The sequence below is a fragment of the Elgaria multicarinata genome, chromosome 4 (genome assembly GCF_023053635.1).
Source record: "Elgaria multicarinata webbii isolate HBS135686 ecotype San Diego chromosome 4, rElgMul1.1.pri, whole genome shotgun sequence".
Classification (NCBI taxonomy): domain Eukaryota; kingdom Metazoa; phylum Chordata; class Lepidosauria; order Squamata; family Anguidae; genus Elgaria; species Elgaria multicarinata.
In genome coordinates this window covers 56,039,153-56,058,022 of record NC_086174.1, presented here as the reverse complement: position 1 = coordinate 56,058,022, position 18,870 = coordinate 56,039,153, and the positions used below count along the sequence as shown (strand labels likewise).

Sequence of the window (18,870 nt, the reverse complement as noted above, 5' to 3'; positions counted from 1 at the left end):
TGGAGGGAAAGCTTGCATGGAACGTTTGAGTAGAGATGTTACGTTGCATACCAAGCTCAGCCATTTCATACGATGAACCACAGGCACTGATTTAAAAAGGGGCAATATATTATTTTCATTAACTTGAGCCGGAAATGGGTATTGGTTTAGGAGTCAGCTGACTCCTTAACTACGCCCAATTTACATTGAATCTCCTGGTAGCTTCACATTAATAATTCTTGGTTTAGGTTGTTGAATGTGACTCTTACAAATTAGGAATGCCACAGATTTGCAAGTCTGATTTGCAATAGTGCACTGTACTGGTAATGAAATTTAACATTAAGTTTTAATGTATCAGTATTAGCTTTTATACGTTTATGGACCTTTTAATGTAAATTCTTAGTGTCTCTTATTTTAATTCTTTGTATTAAAACTAACTTTTACCTATTTGTGGGCACCTTCTAATGAAAACCTTTTTAGTATCTTTTTTGTATTTTACTTCTTTGTATTGTAAAGTTTTTGTGTGCTTACCTATATTGCTATGGTATTATTTATTATTTATTTATTTAAAACATTTATATCCCGCTCTATATCATTTAGATTTCAGGGTGGTATGCATTTGTAAAGTTGATATGACCATGATGGTTGAAACAACAAATAAACAATTTCACTGTACTGGTTATACCTGTGTGGGTTCCACCCACCCCCAGATTCACATCTTGCCTGTAAAAGGATTAAAGTTGTATTGGCTTTGTGTCTCCCCACCAGCTTGCCGAATCTGACTGAAGTAGGATGGGAATCCAAGGTTTGCTCCAGTTTATCAAAGAGGCTGCTGAACCTGCTCACGTGAAGAAATACAAAGGACAAGTGGTTGCTGTGGATACTTACTGCTGGCTGCACAAAGGAGCCTATGCATGCTCTGAAAAGCTGGCCAAAGGAGAACCAACAGATCAGTATGTTTGACAGAATTGATGCTTGTTAAAATAGCGGATATTTTTGCTGTAAGCCATAGCCCATTACCATCAATTGGCTCTCTGTTGGCTTTTCTGAGATAAATAGGTTGTGAATTGCAGGCTTTAATTTTAAATATAGTTTTCACTGGAAAAAAAATACTCTCATGTTGATTTCTGGGCAAATGCAGGTAATCATCATTTTGCAACAGTCAAGAAGAAAATTGAAAACTAGGTGTACATACTGTGTTGTCAACACCATAAAGTAAACTCGGAGGAATAATGTTAATTTGTGATCGTCTTAAAATTGCTTATGAAACGGCAGTCTTGTAATAAGCTTCTTGAATCCCATTAAGTAAATAGGATTTAAATAACTGGTGTGCAGGATTGTAGCCAAAAATAAACAAGATCTGGAAAAGGTGAGGATCTCCTGGAATCTTCTTTAAGCAGTGGTACCTATTTTAAACTCATACCCAAGATGAAATAAAAAGTGCTCCTCTTGTGTGATCTGTATGATACGATTAATTTTAGTTCAAACAGCACAGTAGGGTTGCACTCCTCATTCATTTTAGTAGGTTAACTACTGGATTAGGCATAGAATTATACTTCCAATGCTGTGGTGCCAACCGCGTAGCATCATCTGATCATCCTGGTATCCTAATCTCATTGATATTTTGGTATTGCAAAGGCACATTTGCTGTAACTCATCGGAATTGAATTTCCTGTAGCAATTTATATTTTAAGATTAAAATGAAGATGTCGTGATGATGTGTGACAAGTGTTGTTTCTTTCTACAGATATGTAACTTACTGCATGAAACATGTTGACATGCTTCTGTCATTTGGGGTCAAACCTATTCTAGTATTTGATGGATGTACACTGCCTTCCAAAAAGGAAGTTGAAAAGTCACGAAGAGAGTAAGTCATGCTTATGTTTTATAAGATGTTTGGGGATGGAGCTTCCCTGCCTTACAAATTCAAACTACAGGTTCAAAGACTATTATTAAAAATAGTTATAATCTACAAAGGTGAAAACTACTCAAATGACATGCTGAGCTGTTTAATGAGATCAGATTCTATACAACTGAACATTGTGAACAATGCAGTATTGAAACTTAGATTAAAAATTATGTTTAAATCTAAACTTTTCCAGGATGCTGCAATATCAATATTTTGTCTTACGTGGGTGGGGATGTTAGCAAAGATTTGTAAAATATTTCTTTACTGAACATAGTAGGTAGTATCCAAAGGTCTGCATGCAAAACTACTTGTGTACCAAAGGCTTCTCAGGCTTTACTTCTTACCTTAGGCCCTCAATGGCCCTGTTCAGAAGACACCTTAAACCATGGCTTTAACCATGGTGAATAAGGCAAAACCCCTTATTCACCATGGTTAAAGCCATGGTTTAAGGTGTCTTCTGAACAGGCCAGTGTGGATGCAGTAGAAGGGAAATGGCTAGCTGAATGCATCTCCCTGCAGTCTGCTCCTCCCAAATCTACTCCAGAGCGTGTTTGGGGTGTGTGTGCATAAGGCGGCTGCAGGGCGAAGGAGAGGTTAGGGAAGTCCCATGGCATGAGTGGAAGTCTGTTCACATGATATTGGATTTAGTCCCTCATCTTCCTGAAAAGCAACTCTAGAAAGTTATAGAACCTGCAGGAGCAGCCTCTGAATTTGCATGGGAAGCTGCAGTTGGAAGTGGAAATTGGAACAAGATAATGCGTTTCGGCATGTGCATGGAAATTTTTGCATTCTAACTTGGAATCTATCCCAGTTAACAGTTTCCAGAGAGTAGCTGTGTTAGCCACCTTGATTGCCTTTTCTTGGTAAAAAGGTAGGGTACAAATCAGATGAATAAGCGATTTTTTGAAAAAAGTTTGTTGCAGCAAACTCGACAGAGTCTTGTAATGCATTAAAGTCTAACCAATTTATTCTGGCATACGTTTTTGCCGACATTGTCTGCTTCATCAGTGGCCACGAAAGCTTATGCCAGAATAAATTGGTTAGCCTTTAAGGGGCCACAGACTTTTGTTGTTCTATTCCAATTAAATCAGTGGGGCGGTATTCTAACAATAGTCTCAATATAGAAAAGATTAACACAGTTGAATTCCACTGCAATTGATATGACTTTAGTTCACACTGAAATGCTAACGATCCATTTCTTTCAATAGAGGGTAGGCACACCTAATGTTTACATTGCTTCATTTGTATTTAAGATTGACATATGAATCATCCAATCTGACCATCTTTGTATCAATAAATAGATTTTTGTAAATCAACCTACTCAAAACCAGCAACTATAATGAGCTTTATGAAACTGGAGTTAACTTCTGTTGTTTTTTTGTTTTCTATTTTATTATCATTTTATGTCTGGCTTTTATGCTATTATATAGTAAATTCTTAGAGATTACGAATGTATCTCATATGTGTAGTACAGTTCTTGTGCTGCTCACTTGTCCAGTTATGATTATGTGATGCGGAGAATTTTGTGTCTTGAAGGAAACGGCAAACAAATTTTCTAAAGGGGAAACAGCTGCTTCGTGAAGGGAAATCATCGGAAGCTAGAGAATGTTTTGCACGTAGCATTAACGTTACACATGCTATGGCCTGTGAAGTTATTAAAGTAAGTAATATGTTTTTGAGGGTCCATTGTCTGTTACCACCTTCCCTTTCTGTATTTTTTGGTAGAATATTTACCTCAAGTTTGCATATTAAACACTTTAGAGCAGGGCTAGTTACTCAAAATTTACATGTTATACTAATCACAACAATGTACTGTAGTGGGCATCTGTGAAAAGCATTTAAAAGGCATCAAATTAAACTTTAATATAATTGTGATAGTTTATGCATTTACGGAGTAATTCTTACTGAGATGTCTGGGCCATACTGTCTCAGTCTGCTGGAATGAGCTCACATGATTGTATGGTCTTTCATACAAAAAAAAAATCCTTTGTCTCTGACATTTTGTTCTCTAAGTGGAGGGACGTTTTGGGGGGATGAAAACCTGCCGTTTAAAGTGGTACAGTCCAGAAACAATTGACCGACTCAATGACCTAAATGCAGTTCCTTTTATGAAAACCTGTAAAAACAAGTGCACTAGTCCATGCAAAAATCCCAATTTCTGAAGCTAGGAAACTAGTGGTTGGCTGGTAGAAGTACTTAAGATAATGTGGCAAGAAACTAGAGAAAGTTAAAGTTTTTGTAATGACAGAAGAGACAGCTCATTTTAATGCTGATGCTGTTTTCCCAGCCCTGCTAATGTTGGCCACAGAGACTGACAGGCTTGGTGTGGAGGCCATCTTAACGCCTGACTATTCTTGCCCTTGTGTTGCACTCCTATTTAGAAACTTCCATTAGAGAGTTTAGAAATTTAACTTTTGCATGAAAATTGCTATGATTGTCTATATTGTTGGTTCTGGGTGATCTAAAAATCGTCTGAGTAACGGTGACCCCTGGCTAGCAGCATATAGCAGTTGTGGTAGAGCAGATATGTTGCATGCAGAAAGCTTCAGTGAAATGGCGCTTGGGACGCTGGAAAGTTACTAAGTGAGAGCAGGAAGTCCTTTGCCTAGTGAGACCAAGTAATCCTACTTTGTCTAAGGCAACTTCATCTATGAATATGTGGTGTTATAATGAGAATTTCAAATATACCATCACTTGCTCTTGTTTCTTTGCAGGCTGCCCGAGCCCAAGGAATAGATTGCATTGTTGCTCCATATGAAGCTGATGCACAGCTAGCCTACCTTAACAAGACGGGCATAGTCCAAGCTATAATTACAGAGGATTCTGATCTTCTTGCTTTTGGATGTAAAAAGGTAGGAAAGATCCTGTCCCCAAAAGGCCAATGCCAGGACTGAAATCTACATGGAAACTTCGATCCTTGATCCTATGTTGCCCGGTGAAGAAATAGTGTTACTTGACTTGATTACTGTAGTTAAGGCGTTGGAGTGGGCCGCAGCCTCTTCTCGTCTTGCCCCTTACCCTCAATGCCTTCGCTTGTTGGCCTTCATCATGGCAAGGTATTGCATCTTACTTATGATATGCACAGCTGAAGCAGGCTTGCAAAGCCTAGCAAGGGAAGAACATCTTCTAACCATGGTAAAGAGGCATGGAGTATGGGGGAGTATCCTTCTGTGGGTGGCTGGCCATGATGTAGTGCTTCCTGAGGAAGTGCTGCAGTGAGTGGAAATTCTCGTTACCAGAAGAGGGAGGTCATGCCCCTTCCGAAAACTAGCATTTCTGCACATTGTGGCACTTCCTCCCGCTACAGGCACTGCATCGTAGCCGTGTGCGCGCTACTTCTTCCCCTGTCCTTGTGCGTGCTGCGCATTCAACCATGATTTGCATAACTACCTAGGATGCAGCACGAGTTGCTGTGTCATCTGAACCTGATGCACTGCACAGCAGGGGTGGCTTCTTACCCATGCCACAACCCATGGCTTGTACGGGTTGTGGTGTGGATAAGGAGCCACCCCCACTGCACACCGCACTGTGTTCAGTCAACACAGTAACCTATGCTGCCTCACGGGTAATAATGCAAATCGAGGTCTTGTGCATGGCAGGCGTGGGAGTGGGGGTGGGGGAAGAAGCTTCTTTCTCCCCTCCACCCCCGCAATTGTCTGAACACAGCCAGTGACTGCAAGAAATGTTGTGACATTGTGATGATGGGGTTCTTGGGATATAGTAAAGATCAACATGTGTGTGTGTGTGTGTGTGTGTGTGTGTGTGTGTAAGAGAGAGAGAAATTATTTAGAGAAACATTAAGTATATTGATGAAGTATAAGGTAAGATCTGTTAGAAGATATATGTTGATTATTGGGAAAGAATCTCATCTTTCACCATATAAAATACAGTGATACAAGGATGCTTCTGAAATTTTGTTTGTATTTTAAGGTATTTCTGAAAATTGACAAGTTTGGACATGGCTTAGAAATTGATCAAGCCCGATTAGGAATGTGCAAACAGCTTGGAGATGTGTTTACAGAAGAGAAATTTCGTTACATGTGTATTCTCTCTGGCTGTGACTACCTTCCATCAATTCACGGCATTGGCTTAGGCAAGGCTTGCAAGCTACTAAAAATAGCCAATAATCCTGATATTATAAAGGTAATATAATGTTTGTTGGGTCTTGATTCTCATTTCCAAAAATTTCCACAGAAAATGACGATAAATCCAGAGAGGAATTGCTTTGGGGAAGGTAATTAATTTAAATGTTAATATGTTGAGAGATCTGTCAAAAGGAATGCTTTTGGCTGTTCTCATAGATCTGTGTTTCTGTTGGGAGATCCTTGGGAATGGTGGGAGAAGCTGCGAATGGAGGACGGGTGGGGCGTGGGCAGTTTGTGGAAATCATCTCCTATCTATCTTAAGTAAACTGTATATTACTTAACATGTTCGTTTTTTCTACTAGGTGATTGGGAAAATGGGACAGTATTTAAAGATGAATATTGTGGTCCCAGAAGAATATATACAAGGATTTATTCGTGCTAATAATACTTTCCTCTATCAGTTGGTTTTTGACCCAGTCAGAAGGAAACTTGTTCCTCTGAATGCTTATGAAGATGGTGTTGATCCAGAAACACTACTGTATGCAGGGAGGTATCCTTTATCAATAAAAAACATCTATCCTTAATTTATAGCACCTTCCCTTTCATAGTATCTTGGCGTTCCAGACGAAGTTAAGCACTTTGGCTGCAGACCTTTTCACATTCACTTGGAAGAAAACCCTACTGAGCTCAAGAACTTTTAGCTTTCAAATATACATACTAGGACAGGGGTACAGTTCCATCGATACAAAAGGGAGAGTTAAGCATTGAAATTATGAATGCAGAAACTGCTTAGGTTTAGCTGGCTTGTGCCCAATGTTGTTTTTCCCAGTGAATAGTGGGATACATTTTAAAGTTGGTCCAAAAACAGTAGGAGGTGTAATGTAAACATTTTGACTTGAGACCAGTTCTTCAAAGAAAGAGCTACCATTTTCACACCTATGTAAAATTTAGTATAAGTGGTCTAATTAGTTGGTCATCTGATCTCTTGCTTAAATGCGAACATTCATACTATATTCAGTAGTTTGTTTAGAGAGAAATCCTATGTCCCCCTGGCAGCACCTGGGAAACATAGGATTGTTTGGTTTCTGGGATCCGAGGTTGGAACCAGGGCTCTGACCTCGTGGTTGGCACAGTTCTCTCTGTGCTGGCTATGTCTCTGTGCTGGCTATGTCTCTGTGCTCAGAAGCAGAGCGTGGAGACAGGGGAAAGGGGTGGTGGTCCTGGGGGCACGGATTGGAGGAGACCAGGATGCGCCCCACCCTGCTTCCCTCCCACTTGGAAGTGTCATGGCTAGATGGACAAAATCACCCATCTAGTGAAAATACAGGGTGGCCGGAGCATGGAGGCAAGGATTGCCTCTGTGCTCCACCCGCTCTGCATTGGCTGTTCGGCAGCCTCCCAACTTTGGAGCCTGCCAACTATCTCCATAGGGCTGAGCCCATAGACATCTAAGCTCAACTATTTCGAGGAAGACTTTCTAAGCTATTTAGAGCCTTCAGGATCACCACTAGAACATTTTACATTTAAGATGGTGAAGTCTTCCCTTATCATTGACCCATTTACTTTAAAAGGAAGATGTATTTCTTTTCCCTAGGTCAGTTCATATTTAGATTGGATGTAGCATATTTTTACCCCTTTAGGATAGTGTAAAGCTTAAGTAAACTGTAATGCTCTATGGTATAACCCAGGCAACTGCTGAATCTTTTGCCTATTGGAATGGCAGTTCTTAATTTTATTCCTGGACTGTTTAGTGGGCTAAGGATAAGAAGCACTGAATCTGATGTTCGGCTTGAATAACTAAGCGGTTAGGAGGTCTTTAACTCTTTAAAGCAAAAGATGAAAACTCTTTTTGTTGTTCCTTTTTCTTTCCGCACATCCTATGGCTGCTTGAGTATTTTAATCAATTCTTTATGGGGTAGGAATCTGTATACAATGAAATTCTTGGGGGAAAAGACTACCAGTATAAAAATGGCAGTTTTCTCTTAGTTCAATTTACTTAGACACTTTGGCGATAGCACTGCTTTTCAAATTGCACTTGGAAATAAAGATATCAATACAATGGAGCAAACGGATGACTACAGCCCTGATACTTCACAGGTAATGTTTTACTGTTAGATACACATGTCAAATTATCATTGAGATTGTGAGGGGAATGTGATGTTGTGTCTTGGCCTGACTTGATTAAACCTCAGACACACAAAAAAACTATATATATATAGAAGTTGTACATGTTTCTGCTAGGATTTGGTATCCACAGAATCCTGCATCAAAAATATATTTATCTGTGAGTCCTGCCTAGGGAAGCAAAGGGTTCAGGTCTCAGAAACAGTGATGTTAGATTGATAGAGAAGCTTTTGATGTTAATCTTTTAATACAGGGGTTGTTGTTTTCCGGAAGAGTGGGAGTTATTTTCATAAATATTACATCAAATGACGAGCCAAGCCGGATGTTGACTATATAACCTGAAAATACTGGGGGCTTTGCTAGACCTACCGCCTAATCCGGGCGGGAGGAGCGGCAAGCCCATGCCATGTCTAGCTGTCGTGCCTTGCTAGACATGGATGCGATGGGGGAAAGCAAAGCCCTGTCGCGTCCACCATTTTAAATTTTTTTTAAAGGGGCCAGACGCAGGAACACTCCTGCGCTTAGGTAAGGCCCTTTTTTTTAAAAAAAAACTTCTCCCTGCTCCCCTCTCCCTGGCCATGAGTCCTTGCCCTCTCCCACCAGCTTCGTTTCCCCCCCATCCCCGCCAGCTCCGTCACCCGCCTGCCAGCCCCCTTCCCCCCGCCTCCGATCTTCCCCTTCGCACCTCCCCCGAGCTCCCCCTCACTCCCCTGGGCTCCGATCTTCCCTCCCACCTCCCCCGGGCTCCGATCTCCCCCCCACCTCCCCCGGGCTACGCTGCTTGTCCCGGCTACTCACCAGTAAGCATGGTAGCCAGGAAAAGCAGCGGAACTAGCTAGACGTCCGCAGTCTCGGGCTCAGTCCATGGCTGCGGGTAATATCGGGCCAAAAGATGTTCCGGTTAGCCCGGGCCGAAGGAGGTTTCAGCCCTGCCTGAGCCTGGGATCCCCTGTGCGTCATCTGGATGCACAGGGGCTGGCCCGTTGCTCGTACCGGGCTACCCCGTTGTCTAGCATGGCCCTAGGACAGCACATAGTTTTATGTAACCAACCATCATATATCAACACTTCTTCCTTTTCCCTATGGGAAAGATTATAAGGGCTGTAAGAGGGCTTGGCCACTACCTTGGATTCCCTCCAGTCAGTACCCAGTGGCAAAATGCATACAGGATTGGGAAAGCTTAGAATAAAGAGCAGACTGTCAGCATGATTTTGCTGACATTTCACTGTCTCAGGGAAACAGATTTGAGTCATTCTTCCTCCAGTACACTTTTCTTTCTGCTGTCTTTGGCTATAGCCTGTGCATCCAAGAAGTTGTGGCTGGGATGACAAATGTGTTAGTGAGAAGCCATCCAATTTAAAGAGCATTTGGAGTATTGACTACAAACCTGGTTTCCCTGCCAAGATTACCACAAACTCGTCACCATTGTTGGAGAAACCTGCAACCAGAGGCATAGAGCGACTTATTAACACGAAAGGGCTGAAACTTCCCAGCAAAGCACTATTGGCAAAAAGGCCCAGGCATGGTATGGTTGCTAAATCCCTGAAGATGTTATTTGCGAAGAGGAAAATGTTGGTCCTGTTCTTAAAATGATGTTGAAGGCTTCTGATTCAAAACTGGTTTCCCCCACAAACTTCTTTTGTTGATTCCGTTTGTATCACTATCTCTAAATGCTTTGAAGTAATAAGTAATACAGAAAACACAAGGATAATTAGTTTATTTTCATAATATTTTTAACATCCATTTTTGCTCATTAATTTACTTCTCAGCTACTTCTGTAAACCAGTATATACTGTAGTATATTTGGCTTGTTAGCATTTATTCCTTCTGCTCTACTGATAAGGAATCAAATTAAGACCGTTTCTTAATGTGTTGAGAGGGTCTGCCAGTCACTAAAAGTTTTTGTAGAAATTCCTTTGCAATGTACTTTCGTTGACCAAACTATAATTTATATTTTATATACATTTAGAAGAGTTATCAGAAGGAGATCTGCTGAGCCAGTATTTTTCAAATTCAAAGAAAACCAAGACAGAAAACAGTGAAGTTGGTGAGCATCAGGGGGTTGTTAGTCCATTGTCTGTGATCCATGCTTCAAAGGACCCTTGCAGAAACAAAGAGAGTTCAAACTTCCGGCCTCGGCTGAGAAATAAATTTGCCTCCCTTCTGCAGAAGAAAAATGAAGAGAGTGGTGCAGTCTTTGTTCCTGGGACCAGAAGTAGGTATGTCCTTGTGGAGAACCTTTTGTTTTGGGGTGGGGCCTGTGCACTAAGGCAAACCCACCTCTATCCCCAAATATGGACGACCACGCCTCACCACTGAGTAATCCCTTCCTTTCCACTGCCACCATTAAACTACACTCCTTTTATTTAACATATGTCTTTTCCCTTAAAGTAACTGGCCATTAAGTGTGAGACAAAACAGATAGAGTTGACAGAAAAGTAAAGGAAGTTAAGTTGTATTTTATTAAAAAGAAACCAAAACAAGCTTATTTTTAAAATAGTGTTACTACTTTTAAAACAGGGTTTCCACACCGTTACGTTTACCATTAATCAAGTGCTAGAAGCCCTAGTTCCTGTCTCTAACCAACCTTAAGCCAGTTCCCCTGTCATGCTCCAGCCCAGATATCTCACATATCTCATGAGGGCTTGAAAGGCAGTCTTCTTTCTGGTCAGTTCAACTTCCACGTGGAGCCTTCAACTCCATTCCCCAAGCTTTTCCTGTAGTTTTTCATCTGCTCAATTTCCAGACCACTGCCACCATCTGTCACTCAGGCTTCAGTTCCTTCCTCTGAAGGCTGCTCCAAGACTCTTCCTCTCCTCACCTGCAGAGTTTCTTCAGCTTCTGCCTCATGTGCTCCCAGCTCAGCCACGCGGTCTTGTGGCTGCTCTTCCCCCTGGCTTATGTCTTCAGCCTCCCCAGCCTCTCACAAAGACACCTCAGGCAACTTCCAGCCAGACGCCTCTGATAGACTCCCCTGTTGGACTCAGACTCCTCCTTGTCAGACTGTTCACAGCTCCTTATATTCGTTCTAGTCAGAAGCCTCCAGCCAATCAGCTTTGGGGTGGCGGACATTCCGTAACTCCATCTCTGTGTAAATGTCTGACCAATGGGCATTTTTAGAATGTTCAGCTTTTCTCCAATCAGATGGCACCAATTTCAGTTAAATGCATCCATCCTCTTATCATGGTAGCACTAAGACAATTTTCACTAAGGCAGGGCTATTGGGGATTGCTGTAATCCTGTCTTAGCTAGTGTGTTTTGGAGTGTGGTCAGTAGAGTAAGTAGAGCTGTTGAACTTGGTGCGGAGAGCGTAGGCTTAGCTGTTTCATATGTTACACTAATTTCCAAGTTCTTCCTTAATCATTTTACTTCAGCAAGTATCCATAATACACATCACCAGATTTTAAAAATGTTCTTGGTCTCTTCCTTTCAGTAAAATTTGAGTTCTATAAATTAATTAGATTCCTGTATTGAGATAAAAAATATTTTCCCCACTATCACTCCATCTCCATTGATTCCTGTGTTCTTTCACTACCTTAGGTTCTTCAGCAGTATCATGGATCTGCCTGACAATACATCAAAGGGTAAAACTGACCAATCATCCCAGGACAGTGGTGTGGATTGTCAAATTGTGGAAGTAGAAAGTGGTGTAACAGAAGACCACAGTCCTTGCTCACCAGAGACTAGAAAAAAGATCTCCCCGTCACTTGGGGCAGCACAAGTGAGCTGTTTCAGTTGGCCTGGAAGCCTTGCAGAAAGATCTGGGACGCCCAGCCCATCTCAAAGTGTAGCATTGCTAAAGCGGTTTCACCGACAGACACCCAGCCAAGGCTCACCTCAGGGCTGTAAGGTGCCTGGATCACAAACATTAAGCTCCACAGCAAGTAAAGAATCAGATGAGGAATCATCACCTATAAAAGAACTCAGTTGTTCTTCAGAACAGAAGTTTGTCAAGCTGTCACAGAGCAGCCAGGACACTTCAGAAAATTCTCCAGTGACCAAGAAAAAGGCCATTTCTGACACAGTAAGATCATCACCCTGTGTTTCAGTTAAACAGGTAGTTAAACTGTCATGGCTGCCTCAAGGGATTGTCTAGAGCTCTCCTTATTTATTGCGATAGTTACATATCTTTGCTCTCTAATATAACATTATTTCTGATGAGGAAATCCTTGGTCTGCCTGCACAGTCTGTCTCTCTTGCTTGCTGTAAACCAAAATATTGAATCATTATCTGATAGCTGAGCAGGGAGAGCTTCTTTTTACTCTGATAAAAGAATCAAATTAAGACCAATGTATCTACATTTTCTTATAGAGCAATCCTATACATGTCTACTCGGGAGTAAGTCCCGTGGAGTTCAATGGGTTTACTTCTAGTGGAGATAGGATTGCAGCCCTAATTTCCCTTTATCTGTCACTGAAAGTTACATTTGATAGTTGTACCTGTTGAATGGAATACTGGATTTGAATTGTAATTTATTTTTGCGTTAGGACATAAGTTCAGTCACTTGACTTTTAAAAACATGAATTTTTTTATTTAGATTATAGACAAGTCAGCATTGGAACTGATATAAAATAATTGCCCTTTTTTTCGTTCCGAAGGAATCTGAATCTAGTCTAGAAACAGATTGTAATCTGAATCCACAGATCTTTCCAACAATCTCAGCATGTACAGAGAATAAGGACACAGTCTTCAAGAGTGTGGTATGTTTCCCCTGCCCCCACCCCTTTAAATCTGCCTTTAGTTCTTCTTTTGTGTTTAGATACCATATTATGCTTTACAGATGAGAATTGGATTGTAAATTCTTAAAATGTGGACGTTTTCCCCACATTTATTTTATGTTGGGAGGGTCCATGGCTCAGTGACAAAGAACATGCTTTGGTTGCAGAAGGACCCAGGTTCGATCCCCAGTATCCCCAGGTTGGGTGAGGAAAGAATCCTGCCTGAAACCCTGGGGAGCCGCAGCCAGTCAGTGTTGATAATACTGGGCTAGATGGACCAATGGTCTGACTCAGTATAAGGCAGCTTCCCATGTTCTTTACTATCCTATCTTGAGGGTTATGTGTTAGTTACAGTATATGATTAATTTTTTTTATGCTCATGATCACCGTGTGATGTAAGTTAGGCTTAGGAAGATGCTCTGGGTTTTTATCCTGTTCTCCCCTCACCTGCCTCGGAGCCGCTCCTAGTACTTCTAGTGTCACATGAGTGGTTTTTATGTCATAGTGATAGCGATTTCTGGATGCAGATACAGGCCTCATTCAGATAATCGCCTTAACCACTGCTTGAAACTGAGCCTCAGACTCACAGGCTTCCCCTCCCCTCTCTTCCTTCACATGCACAAAAAATTCTGCTTTAACTTTAGAGCAAACCACAGTTCTGAATTATGTACAAATTCAGTGACCTCTGGCATGTTTTAACCAAAGTGAGTTAAACAAGCCAGATTCAAACCATGGTTATTTATTTATTTATTTATTTATTTATTTATTTATTTATTTATTGCATTTTTATACCACCCAATGGCCAAAGCTCTCTGGGCGGTTCCAGTTCCTGATTTGTTAACTAACCAGGGAGCATTGTGAAGAGACTGAGGTGTGAATCTGGAAGCCCTTGGTTTAAATCTCAAGTCTGCCATGTCACTAGGTGGCCTTAGGCAAGCCACTCTCTCAGCCTCCCAATATCTGCAATATTGGGGATAATAATATTGACTTTGGTCTCAGCAAGAGTGGGCAACTTGTGGCCCTCTAGATGTTTTGGTCTACAACTCTCCTCAGCCCCAGCCAGCATAACCAATAGTGAGGGGTCATGGGAGTTGTTGGCCAAAGCATCTGGAGGGCCACATATTGCTCACCTCTGTCTTTCAGGGTTGTTGTAAGGATTACAACTGAATAGTGCATGTGGAGTGCTTTGAACGCTTGAAAGCGCTATGCAAATGTTAAGCCAACCTTCCTCACCCTAGTGGCCATCATTCCTTGCCAACATCGGCATTGGTCATGTTGTCTAGAAATGCAGCCCAACACATCTGGAGTTCAGGGAAAGTTGTGTTAAGTATTATTTCTCTGTCTTTGCACAGAAAGGAAGGGGAGGATGGGGAGCACTGGCTCAAGGCTCACTGTGGCTCATTCCTAATCACTTACATCGTGGTTTAGGTGACCATCTGCAGTGGACCATTGTGGGATTCTGCTGTTTCTCTTGCTTAAGCTCCTTAATTAATGTTCATGTTTGTTTCGGGAATGTGATACAGGTTGCGGGCTCCCTGGTTAACAATAAGCTTATGCTGAAAATTGATGTTGGGGATTGTACTTGGCAGTATATTCAAGATGGGACCTTAGCACCAGAAATATTGCCAAAAATCTTTGAAAAATGCTTCATACAAAAGAAAGCCCTGAAAAGACTGGGCTGACTGCTGTGGATGTCTTTAGATTTTCATTTTGTGTGATTGATCGCTCAAAGAAGGAGACACAGTATAAGTGCAATAAACAGTTTCAATGTCTATTATCTACTAGCAATTTTTTTTAAAAAAAAAGTCTTTTACTGAACGTTCACAATGTTGCAATATTGGTTCAAATTGCACCTGGTATTCTTTAGAATTATAGTGACATCTTGTGGCTAGTGGCGACTGTCGGATGGGTTCTGCTCTTTTCTTTGCCTGTGTGCACATATATTTTTATTAGAATTATATAGTCCTGTCTCAATGTTTACATTGTTTTTATGTATTTAATGTTTAATATTAAAATATTATTTAATATTCATATTGTAAACCATCCTGGACTGTTTTTGTTTTCTAACTGGAAAGGCATCATATAGATATTTTAATAATAATAATAATGTACATATATGACCTTCAAAGTCCTGAAGCAAATTAGAAATGACCAGGTACACCATCTTGTTAAGCTCTGGCTTTTAAACACCATTGTGTATTATATATAGATTTTTAGGTCCAGGTTACCTCAAGAACTACCTTATCCCATAAGAACTTGACCAACCTTTAAAATTAGTGTTGCAGCCTTGTTCTCTATTCCATCATTTCATAACATCAGCTATGCAGATCTGTCAGGTATGCTTCAGGGTGGATTCCAACGTTCAGGTATGCTTTAAGGTGGATTCCTGCACTGAGCAGGGGGTTGGACTCGGAGGCCTTTTAGGCCCCTTCCAACTCTACTATTTTATGATTCTAAGAGGCGGGGCCTTTTTGGCAGTAGCACCAATAGTGTGGAATATCTTGCCTATGGGGATCCATCATGCTATCTGCCTTTGATTTTAGTTGACTGTTGATGACTTTTTATAGGCTTTTAATTATATGCTGCTTGTAGGAACTTTTATGCCTGCTTTTCAGTTACAATTTTATTGCTGCTACTTTTGCAGTGCTTACTCAGACATAAGTCCTACTGAGCTCAATGGGACTTAGTCCCAAGTAAGTGAAGATAGGATTTTAGCCTTGCATTTTTAATTACTATTTTGCAGTAGTATTACAAATACAAATTACAAATATTTTTGCAAATACAAACAGTATCGAAAATACAAAATAGTGTTTTTGTAATTTTTAAAAGTGGCATATAAAACAATAATTCTTTAACACAGACAAGCTGAAGAACGGAGTGAAAATCCAAGCCTGTGTGTGGGCATGGCAATTGCGGTGCTCGTGCAAATCACTCTCCGTGTAGTCTTATAGTGCTATCCTAAAGACAGGTAGAATTAAAAGAAATCTGAACGGTCTTGCTGACTGTCATGTTAGCCTGAGTGATGCAGCAGTACCTAAGAGGCTCTGCACAACTCCCCAACATAATCAGCTCATACTTTATACAGCCCCATTATGCTTATTTTGTGAGAACTCGCTTGTATTGCAAATCAATTAATGACCGAATAATAAGGACAAGCTTATTCTTAGCTACTTGCTCATGTGTGTGTATGTGTAATATTTTTGTAATATATATTCTCTTTCTCTCTCATACATGCATGCATATACACCAAAAGCATTTTTGGAAACCCACATTTTTGTTGGTTAAAAGATCAGCTGGGCTTTGAATTTGTCTAAGCGTTGCATTTGAGCTTTTCAGTGATCTGCGCTTGTCCCTTGCTTATTGGTACCATACCGGCAAATCATGAGTGAAACTGCTGATGATATTTCTCGCACTGCCTTCAGGTTCCTGGATTACGTAAAACCAGTTCTGTGCAATCCTGTGTTGTGACGAAAAGCAAGTCACTGATGCCTGCCAAAGTGAGTGGCTTAAGCAGGAAAATAACAGCTACAAAGAAGAAAAACCATCATAATGCTGAAAATGAGTCTGGACAGCAGGTGACAATTAATGAATTATGGAAGAGCTTCCAATTCAAAAGGTGACTCTCTTCTATCAAAAGCTAAACTCCTTCTAGAATTCTTTGCTTGTGGGTATCTTTGCACCACTCAACAGTGAATGGGATTCAGATTTGTCTTTCCTATGAAAGTATTTCTTCTTTCCACACATGTACAAATATATAGTGCAGGGAAAGATGCCAGCACCTGAGCTTGAAATGGCCCCTGATATGCCTTAACAGCTTTGGGCAGTGAGTCTTATGTGGGCGTGGCAATGGTGTCTTCCATGCCGGCTGTGTAGCAAACAACTTGCAGACCTGCCCCCTCACCTGTTTCAGGGGGAACAGATACTGCTTGCTACATCAGGGAAGAGAGCAGCCCTGGGGTACCCTTCCCGCCTAACACCCCATTGCGCTGAGCTGTTTGAAGCCTGAGAGCTAGCAATGTACAGGAGCAAGCAAATGCCATTGCAAGTATTAATGGCTCAATGAAACTAATGCAATCAGGATATTGCTTTCATCAATGTATATTGGATATCTAGTTACACATGATTATTAGTTACACTACACTATACGCTATGATGATTAACTTATAAAGGAAGAAGTAATCTTTATGAACCTGTGTTATACTCTTGAGAATTGAAAAACTCAGTTTTTCTTTCATTAACATTTATTCCAACTTTTTCAACTGACAACTAAATAAATATTTAAGTACTTTAGATGAAAGCTTGGGATTCGTTTCCAGGTTCCTACAAGCTTTCACCAGCTGTGCAAGTGGACCATGTTCAGATATATCCTGCTCACAGAATAGTGGAAAGGGGATATCTTTCAAGTTTTATTTGTTAACATTTTAGGGCAAATATAAGTACATTTCTTATATTTGCTAACTGCTAATGTGCACACTAAGTTGGTAGGAGGCCTACATTTTGCATTTCTCAGATCACATTGTTTGCAATCTCTTCCCACCTTAGAAGAGGAACAGCCAGCCAATAAGAAAGAGCCTGTAGTAGTTCACTACAAATACCTCTAAAAAGTGTGCTACAAATATCTCTGAGAAGAGGCTCACAGTACTGCTACTGAACTAACTTTGAACTTTTACAAATATTTGATCTTTACACACCTTTAGTGTGAATTGCTTGCTAATAATTTTGTTTCATTTTACAGGGAGTCTGAACGGCTACCCTCTTGCAGAAAACCAGAGCCGTTGTCTCCAATCAAAGATAACAACATTCAGCTTACTCCAGATACAGACGATGACACTTTTAATAAACTTGAATTCAGTCAAGTACAGCGGAAAATATTTCAATGAACTGATGCTGCAGATCAGAGCAATTTTATAATTATTGGTCAGCCTGACTTCTGAATGAATTTATCTTCTTTTTTGAAAGAAGTAAAATGAACAGTACAGTGTTCAATACTGGCTTGAATAAAATCATTTGGATACAAATTGATTGCTGGACTACATCAGCTGTGTGTAAAAGCAATACCGTTTTGTTTGTTTTTTAGAAAACAGCCTGGGAAGGGAAGCAAGCTCAAGAAAAACAATTTAGGGCATGAAAGATGTAGTCATTGCTTAATCTGTGCACCATACTTATTTCAAATGGTGTAGGAAAGGAAATAACGCTTAAGGAAAGTTAAGGAGCACATGTACTTTAAATCCTCATTGTCTAAGTTGAAACTGCCAGCATAAAAACACTATCCATCACCAAGTGCAGATGGTGTTGTTGTCACTCTCTTAATGGCTTCATTCTATATGAGTATAAAATCACAGATTTTTCCATTTGGAATTCAGGAGAATATAATTGATCTGTGAAAAGGATGGAGAGTAAGTTGCCAACTGCTTCAAAGATAACTAGATATGTCTAATCTGAGGAGGATATGAAAGCATTTTTAACTGTTAAGTGTTAATATCAATAAATCCTACAGGTTTTTGGAAAATATAATGGAGTTAGCCTGTTAGAAGTAATATATAGACGGCTTGCATGTCTGCTAACTGCAGATATCCATAAATACCAAACCATTATACTACTGTGATTATACAAATGGCTGCTATGGCCAATCAAATGCAACAGTAGTGAACTTTGCATACACAATACCCAATTTGAGCAAGCTGAGAACAGAAAAGTGCAAGTGGCTTCGGCAGTGACATCCAACCTGACTCATGAACTTTGCTCCACGCCAATATCATAGCCAGTGAGATCTGAGACTTTTCTTTGGGCTCTTGCAGTTGTCCCTCCCACTTCAGATGAACATTCAAAATGCCTCTAAATTTACACTTCAGTCATGTAGGCCTGTCAGGCTAGGAAAATGAAATACGTGTTTCAATCTTACGTGCCTAATTTTAATTTGGATACTCCCATTTTTTTTCTTCTGGGTCTTGTTTTCAGTAGTTGCGTAAATTCATTTCTTCTTAAGGCTGGAAAGTTGGTAGTTTTTAAACTTCCTGATATTTGTTTACCATTTTATTTATTTATAAAATTCTTT

General features: G+C 40.4%; 1 protein-coding gene across 1 annotated transcript; it reads left to right on the top strand.

Moving 5' to 3' along the window:
• The first annotated feature begins 730 nt into the window (after positions 1-730).
• On the top strand, positions 731-17,752 carry EXO1 (exonuclease 1). Its single transcript, XM_063125641.1, has 13 exons — positions 731-932; positions 1,727-1,846; positions 3,425-3,548; positions 4,603-4,740; positions 5,819-6,031; positions 6,336-6,523; positions 7,974-8,070; positions 9,394-9,622; positions 10,067-10,316; positions 11,638-12,121; positions 12,696-12,797; positions 16,238-16,431; positions 17,551-17,752. The coding sequence occupies exons 1-13, from the start codon at positions 772-774 to the stop codon at positions 17,693-17,695; spliced, it is 2,445 nt and encodes an 814-aa protein (XP_062981711.1). The 5' UTR covers positions 731-771; the 3' UTR covers positions 17,696-17,752.
• Positions 17,753-18,870: the final 1,118 nt, after the last annotated feature.